The sequence below is a fragment of the Stenella coeruleoalba genome (assembly GCF_951394435.1).
Source record: "Stenella coeruleoalba genome assembly, chromosome: 1".
NCBI classification, from domain to species: domain Eukaryota; kingdom Metazoa; phylum Chordata; class Mammalia; order Artiodactyla; family Delphinidae; genus Stenella; species Stenella coeruleoalba.
The window spans coordinates 34,284,396-34,293,211 of NC_137169.1; the positions used below are offsets into that span (position 1 = coordinate 34,284,396).

At 42.4% G+C, this 8,816-nt stretch overlaps 1 protein-coding gene across 1 annotated transcript in view; it reads left to right on the top strand.

Moving 5' to 3' along the window:
* RIMKLA (ribosomal modification protein rimK like family member A) overlaps positions 1-8,216 on the top strand; it is a gene marked incomplete at its 5' end in the record, with an annotated part of 28,639 nt that extends 20,423 nt beyond the window's left edge. The window contains 2 exons of the mRNA XM_079923668.1: positions 4,193-4,396; positions 7,366-8,216. Of these exons, the coding sequence (XP_079779794.1) occupies positions 4,193-4,396; positions 7,366-7,856 (695 nt within the window). The 3' untranslated portion in view covers positions 7,857-8,216. The remainder of the gene's footprint in view (positions 1-4,192; positions 4,397-7,365) is intronic.
* Positions 8,217-8,816: the final 600 nt, after the last annotated feature.

The window sequence follows — 8,816 nt, forward strand, 5'->3', positions numbered from 1 at the left end:
CAGGTGTGGGCAAAGCAACCTGGGAAAGGAAAGGGGTCCTGCTAAGAAGTGAGAGAAATGAGTTTGGGTGGCGAGATGGGGCTGAGTATGATTCACATGTACTACAGTGCAAAAATGCAATGTCTCAACTGGTTTTTTATTGTGGTAAAATATACATAAAATAAAACTCAGCTAATCTTTATTGAGTGCCCACAAAGTGCCAAGGAGATACAGAAAGGAACAGAACAAAAATTCCTGCCCTCCAGGAGCTCACATTGTAGAAGGGAAAGACAGACAATAAACAAATTAAATAGAAGATATAGTATTTTTAGATATTTTTAAAATTGAGATATAATTCACAAAACAAAAATGTACCATTTTAAATTATATAATTCAGAGGATTTTAGTATCTTCACTCTTCTGTACAACCATTACACTATCTCATTCCATAACATTTCCATCACCCCAAAAAGAAACCCTGTACTTGTTAAAGGTCAGTCCCAAGGGCCCCTCCCCTAGTCCCTGGCAACCACTAATCTGTTTTCTGTTTCTATGGCTTTGCCTCTTTTGGACATTTCATATCAATGGAACCATACAATATGTGGCCTTTTGTGTGGGTTTCTCTGACTTAGCGTAATGTTTGCAAGGATCATCATGTTGCAGCATGGATCCATTTTTTATCCCTTTTTATGACTCAGTAATGTTCTATTGTATGGATATGCCACATTTTGTTTATCTGTTCATCTGGTGGTGGACATTTGGGTTGCTTTACTTTGTGGCTATTATAAATAATGCTGCTATGAACATTCATGTACAAGTTTTTGTGTGAATATATGTTTTCTTTTCTCTTGGGTATACACCTAAGAGTAGAATTGCAGGGTCGTATGGTAACTCTGTGTTTAACTTTAGGGGAGCTGCCAAACTGTTTTCCACAGCAGTTATGCCATTTTACATTCCCACCAGCAATGTATGAAGTTCCAATTTCTTCACATACTAAACAAAACTTTTATATTGGGTATATTAATTTGCCTCGACAAATTATGCAAATGGTCACCATACCTCCACCATAAAAACAAGCCACAAGCCACAATGCGTGTTTTCCAAGCATTAGTAATGTGTGGGCTCACTTTATATATTTATTTTTAAAGTCTTTTTTAAACTTGAAGTATAATTGACATGCAAACATTATATTAGCTTCAGGTGTACAACGTAGTGATTCGATATTTGTCTATATTGCAAAATGATCACAATAGGTCTAGTTAACATCTGTCACCATACATAGTTACATAATTTTTTTCTCTTATTATGAAAACTTTTAAGATTTACTTTCTTAGCAACTTTTAAATGTGTAATTTGTTTTTATTATAGCCATCCTACTGGGTGTAATGTGGTATATTATTATGGTTTTGATCTGTAGTTCCCTAATGACTAACATTGAACATCTTTTCATAGTATTGGCCATTTGTATATCTTCTTTGAAGGAATGACTATTCAAATCCTTTGCCCATTTTCCAGTTGGCTTATTGGTCTTTTATTGACTTTTTTACAGCTCTTTATATATTGTGGCTACTACTGTCTTATCAGATACATAATTTGAGCATGATGTTTTCCCACTCTGTAGGTCGTGTTTTCACTTTTTTGATAGTATTCTTTGATACACAAAAGTTTTAATGAAGTTCAATTTATCTATTTTTTCCTTTGGTTACTTGTATTTTTGATGTCATTTTGTGCTTGCCTAATCCAAGGTCACACAGATTTACACCTATCTCTCCCCCTAAGAGTTTTACAGTTTTAGCGGTTACATTTGGGTCTTTGAGCCATTTTAAATTAATTTTTGTATATGGTGTGATGAAGGTCCAACTTCATCCTTTTGCCTGTGGATATCCAGTTTTCCCAGTATTATTTGTTGAAGAGACTGTTAGTTCCCCACTGAATGCTCTTGGAATTCTTGCCAAAAATCAAAAATTGACCATCTGTACGAGAGTTTATTCTGGGCTCTCAATTGTATTCCATATCCTTATGCCAGGCCACACTATCTTGTTACTGTAACTTGGTAGAAAGTTTTGAAATTGGGAAATACAAGTCCTCCAACTTTGTCCTTCTTTCTCAAGATTGCATTGGCTATTTGGGGTCCCTTGCATTTACATATGAATTTTAGGATCATCATATCGATTTCTGCAAAACAGGAAGTTGGAATTTTGGTGGGGATTGCCCTGAGTTTGTAGATCAATTTGAGGAGTATTGCCATCTTAACAATATTAATCTTCCAATTTCTGAACATGGAATGTCTTTGCATTTATTTCAATCTTTAAGTTCTTTCAAATATTTTGTAGTTTTCAGTGTATAAGTCTTGAGCTTCTTTGGTTAAATGTATTCCTAAGTTTTTTTATTCCTTTTGATACTATCGTAAATGGAATTGTGATCTTAATTTTATTTTCAGATTGGTCGTTGCTAGTGTAGCACACACATCTTAGGGAAAATGGATAGGGAGTAAACAAAGTCACAGCAGTTGTTAGGCTCTAGTATATGGAAATAAATCTAAAGAAGGCAGTGGACTCATGCAGGCTATGCCTTTGAGAAAGTTACTAATCCTGTGGACCTTTATTTTCCTCTTCTGTAAAACAAAAATAACTATCCTTGTCCTAATGGCTTCATAGAGCTAGTATGAAGTGTAAGAGAAATAATTTTTTTAAAAAATAAAGTGTTTGGGGCTTCCCTGGTGGCGCAGTGGTTGAGAGTCCGCCTGCCGATGCAGGGGACACGGGTTCGTGCCCCGGTCCGGGAAGATCCCACATGCCGCAGCGCAGCTGGGCCCGTGAGCCATGGCTGCTGAGCCTGCGCGTCCGGAGCCTGTGCCCTGCAGCGGGAGAGGCCACAGCAGTGAGAGGCCCGCGTACCGAAAAAATAAAAAAATAAAAAAATAAATAAATAAAGTGTTTGGCACACAGTAGATTATTAACTAATCTTAGTGCCCTTCCCCCTGCCCAGTTTTTTTCCTCCTTGCTTTCAAACTGTAACTCCTTTATTAACTGCAGACTAAGCCCCATATTAGAACCTCTGTGCCAGGAACCAAGGAACAGAGTCCATATTTTTAGCCCCCATCTCTGCTGAAAATCCTACCTATGTCCAGAGAATCCCCAGTGCCTATCATTGAATCCCAGCCATCTGCTGCCAGATGCCAGATCTCCTGGTGCCAGATGTCCAATGATTGAGACATGTTTTGGAGGTTACTTTTTGGTCTTATATGCCACTAGGGGCTGATACCCATCCCTCTTTTTATTAAGACTTCAGAAATGTCCCACTCTTTTTAAGGTGGTGACACATATCTTAGGAAAACCGTCTCTTTTTTCCATGTTTGCGAACAAGAAGGATCAGGGTATGGTATGCTTATGTCAGGTTTACAGAGCAAACCTGTCAGGGCCCCCTGCTCATACCTGTTAGCTAATATGCAAATGGAAAAGCAGATGCCAAATAACTGCAAAAGCGTAAGTGATTCAAGCAGAAAATACAGAACTTGGAGTCAGGAAGGAATGCTTTTCCCAGAGATCAGTAGAAGTATGGATCATTCCTTTCAGAATTAAACGGGTACAGCCAAATAATAAGTTTCTTATGTTTAAAAGGAGGAAGCACGTCTGGCAGTGGCTCCCTCTTTGAACCCCCATAGTATCTTGCACAGACCTCTCCTGATGCTATATCAGCCTGTGTCATTATCTTTTGTGGGTCTCTCTCCATCTTGACTGGGAATTCCTCTAAAGTATGTTCAGTTAGTTATGTTCTGTAAGCATTGATTGACACTTGCTTTGTGCATCGAGCCTAGTGTGAGGTGTGAGGATTTAGAAAAAAAAGTGAGTGAGACATGGACTCTACCAAATCAGCATCCTGGGGTGATAGGCAGTGCTGACTGTTTCTGGAACCGAATTGACTAGATCCCTAGGAAGTTATTTTGGCCTCTTCTGGGCGTTTCTGGAATACATTTCGATTTCATTTTGAAAAAAGAGTTGTGAAAGGAGAAGGACCTGAGTAAAACCCAGAAAAAAATGAGGTTCGACGGCCATTTGATAAGACGCAAGAGTCGACTCAGAGAAGTTGAAGGGGCCACAGTGAGGCGAGTTGGGAAAGAATGGATGACTCTGGACCCGGAGGTGGGATAGCAAGGACTGTGCTCAGAGGCTTCTCTAACTACTTCTCTTGCTCTTTGTCTTTCTTCTTAAAGGAAAAGCTGTTTTTCTCGCAAGAGATAAACACCACCTCTCAGACATCTGCCATGTGATCCGCCACGATGTGCCCTACCTGTTCCAGAAGTACGTGAAGGAGTCCCACGGAAAGGATATCCGGGTGGTGGTAGTAGGTGGCCAGGTGATAGGCTCTATGCTTCGCTGCTCCACAGACGGACGGATGCAGAGCAACTGCTCTCTCGGTGAGGCACGAAAGCTCAGTCGGACTGTTGGTCAGGGGAGGCCACCAGGGTTTTTCATTAGGATGTTTGCACCCAGCCAGTGAATGTGTCTCGATCCCTCCTACCTGGTCAGACCGTCTGCAAGGCGCCAGGATCACAGAGAGGAATTAGAAACAAGCCCTTTCCCTTAGCAGCAAGCAGTCCAGGAGGGTGGCAGGTGGGTGTAAGTGCCATGACGGAGGTCAGGCCAGGGAGGTCAGGACACTGAGATTTGAACCCTGTCCTGTAGGTGTTAGGACTTGGCAGTCAGCTTTAAACAAGGGAGTGACATGAGGATTGGTGTTTGAGAAAAACTGACATCTGGGAAGAGGATGGATTGAAGGCATGAGAGGGAGGCAGGGAGTTGAGTTTGGAAGCTGTGGCAATAGCTCAGGCAAGAAGCAAGGAGGGTCTCAACTAAGGCTATGGGGAACTCCCTGGCAATCCAGTGGTTAAGACTCCACGCTTTCACTGCTGAGGGGGCTCGGGTTCGATTCCTGGTCCAGGAACTCCAGCAAGCCATGTGGTGCAGCCAAAAATAATAATTAAAAAAAAAAAAAGAAACTGAAAAATAAGGCTATGGCTGGAGACATAGCATATTCTGCTTTTCCGTTGTAATTGAAGATTGTGTTTCTTTTTTCTTTTGAAAATTGTGTTTTTCTTATATGTTTGACGTTATTAGAAAGCTGCAGTTTATGTCTGGGTCAAATGCATAACCTCATCCCATTAACCTATTGATAAAGCTTGTTTTCAGTTTTGGTGCATGGAGATGGTCCCGGGGGAATGGGAATGTTCATCTTCATCACAGAAATCTATTGTCAGCCTCACGAGTGGAATTTGTATGTTGGTAATGTGAAAGAGTACCCAGTCGTTATTTCCTAGATCGCCAGATGAGTATACCAAGTCTGGTGACTAATGAAGAGGCTGAAACACCAATCTGGTCCTTCTTCCTGAGTGTGATTGAGCAGCCTCCCCAAGTGGACTCCAGGGTAGAGGCTGACAGTGTAGTAATTAATGAGAGTCCTTGCCCTTGGGCAGCTTATGGGCCAGTAAAGGAGAAGACGCATAAACAGATCATCATAAGGTACTGTGACTAAAGCGCTGTGATAGAAGCAAATGCTAGGCGCAGGTTGACACAGTGCTAAGTACCTAATATATTATCTCATTTAATTTTCATGACAATCCCATGTCTTACCACAGTATCGAACCTTATGTATTATCAGTTTGTCTTTTTCAGTCAGCTCACAAAATCCATTCTTTGGGGACTTCCCTGGTGGTCCAGTGGTTAGGACTCTGCAATTCCACTGCTGGGGCCCTAGGTTCGATCCCTGGTCAGGGAACTAAGATCCCACAAGCCATACGGCCAAAAGAAAAAACAAACAAAAAAATCCATTCTTTAACTAGAAAGTACACTGTTTTGTAATTTATCCATATTCCTGTTTTTGATGAGCTGTTTTAAAGCTGTTCAGTAGCCTTTTCGTCCCTCCACCACAGTAGAGGGTGGAAGGGGCAGAGTTAAGGTAAAGCCATTGGTTCCTGAGAATACAAGTGTTAAGTCTTTGCAAAGAGACTGAAGGAAGACAATTAAATCTGAGGTCTTAGCTTTTTAACAAGTAAGGGCAATCAGACTCTCTCTGACCTCGGTATGAGATTTTTGTCTCACAGGCCTCTCTCTTCTTAGAAAATAATAATTTTGTTTCTTCTAATTTCTAAAAGGAATTCATTCTCAATGTAGAAAATACAGCAAAGCCAAATGGAAAACGATATTTGTCATTAATCCCGCCATCTAGAGACAACCAATGTTAACATTTTGGTGTCGTTTCTGATGATGTTTTTTTGCATAATTATGGTCATACTGTACAGCCTTCAATCCTTTTGAGTATTTTCCCATGTGATCACGAACTCTATCATTTTTACTAATGATTGTAAACTATGCTAATTAGCTACTGTGAGCTACTGTGAGCTAATTAGATTATAATTTTTCATTTACTCATCAACAAATATCGAGTGCCTACTATGTACCAGTATTTTGACTTTCCAGTATTTTAAGTGACTGCCATCAGCATCTTTGTGCATAAGCTTTTTTTCCCGATATGTAAGATTATTTCCTTCATGGTGGGATGACTGGGTCAGAGGATGTAAACATTTTTTAAACTCTAGGAAAGAAACAATCATTACTTTCTCAAAGGGTGTCCTGATTTCCATCCGGACCCTTTGTTGGTAATAAAAATGCCCATCTTGCTGCCCTCCCCCGACATCCCTCACCTCTTCCTTGAAGGGTCATTTGACTCATTTGTCCAGTCGGTGCCTGGTGTTGTTGCCAAAATTCGGCCTCCGTACACTGGGGCCAGATTAAATCTCAGAGACAGAGTTTTGGTGAAGTATCATGGAAAGGAATAGTTTTATTGCTTTGCCAGGCAAAGGGGGCCACAGTGGGCTAATGCCCACAGGACTGTGTGTCCTGCCCTGGAGGGGGTAGTGAGGAGTCTTATAGTGTTCACGGAGCAGGGCGTGATCAGCTCGTGGACATTCTTCTGATTGGCTGGTGGTGAGGTAATGGGCTCTCAGCATCATCAACCTTCTGGTTCCAACCGGTCTGGGGTCTCCGTGCTTGTGGGCAGCATACATTTAACTTCTTCCACCTGCTGGGGGTTTCAGTATCTGCAAAACAGCTCACAGGATGTGGCTCAGAATATTAACTGCAGTCCTTGAGGAAGAGCTAAAGGTCCTTGACTTTGTTTAATGGCTAAAGTATTATTATCTTACCTTGCTTGACTGTTTTCCTTTCTTTCCGCATTTTCTCACTTCTCTGATTAAATTTATTCTTTGACTAAAGTTTTTCTACGACAAAGGGCAGGCAGAGGATATGGGTAGGGGTCTCTTCTAGGAAGGCCTTATACGGTCCTGCTCGGTTACAGTGTCACCATTACATCACTGCACTTTCCCCACAGGTGGCGTGGGCGTCATGTGCCCACTGACAGAACAAGGCAAGCAGCTGGCTATCCAGGTGTCCAACATCCTGGGCATGGACTTCTGTGGCATCGACCTCCTCATCATGGACGATGGGTCCTTTATGGTGTGCGAAGCAAACGCCAACGTGGGTTTCCTAGCCTTCGACCAGGCCTGCAACTTAGATGTGGGCGGGATCATTGCAGACTACACCATGTCCTTGCTGCCCAACAGGCAGACCGGGAAGATGGCTGTCCTCCCAGGACTGTCTAGTCCCAGGGAGAAGAAAGAGCCAGACAGCTGTGCTTCAGCTCAGGGAGTCACAGAGAGCGTCTACGCCATCAACAGCGGGTCTACCTCTAGCGAGAGCGAGCCTGAACTGGGAGAGATCCGGGGGTCCTCAGCAAGCACAGCGGGGGGCCCGGCCCCCATGCTGCCCGACCCTGGCTACAACATTAACGCCAGGATTGCTTCAGAATTAAAACTTCAGTGAGTTCCTGCTTTTTGGCAGCATTGAAACCAAATCCTACTGCTTCCCTAGTAGTTTTGAGCGAATAAAATCTGGACTAGTGTGATTTCATTTGCACAGAAACTAGAAATCCCATCTGGGCACTCAGCATTCTTTCTAACGATGATTGAAGCAAATGGCCTAGCTTTGTGGTTTTTATAAACACTAATATAAAACCCTCGCCGAGAACAACATCCCGACTGATGGATTTGAGACCGATGTCTGCTGCAAGCAATTGGATGTTACGGCTGACTCTGTGCTGTGCTTCTGGCTTTTAGCAGTGGAGCCCATTAACTCAACGGCTCCTGGAAATACTGTACAAAAGAGCAACCACCAGACAGAGGCACGTGCAGAAGAGGTGGAACGTGACTGCAGTTGTGTGCTCTTCATTAAGTGTGTGTGTGTGTGTGTGTGTGTGTGAGAGAGAGAGAGAGAGAGAGAGAGAGAGAGAGAGAGAGAGAGAGATGCTCGGAGTATACACAGTCCCAGTGCTATTAGAGAATCAATCTCTGCTCCCCATCAATCACCATCTTGACCATATTTCTCTGACACTCAGGATATGGTGTTTTAAAGGGAGCTTCCTCCTTAGCATCTTCAATGCAGCACTCTGTAGAAAGTGAAATTGAGCGTCCTTTGACTTCACTCATTGGCAAACATCCTGCTCTGTAACTGGGGCTTTCTACAGATTGCTTTGCCACTCCAAATATATAGATCCTGCTTCAACTAGCGCCAGCCCCAGCAGCCTCTTGCACCTTTGCTGCCTTTGGCCTCAGCTGGAAATGCACTTCAATGACCTAGTGGCCACACACTTTCTTCCTTAAGCATGCACTAGAACACCATGGACTTCTTTTCAATTGACTATTCACTTGACATTAGAAGCGAGTGGGTTTTTAATCCTAGAAAGCTACTGGAAGATAATCATTTCCCCCTCTCTTCTACTGAAAC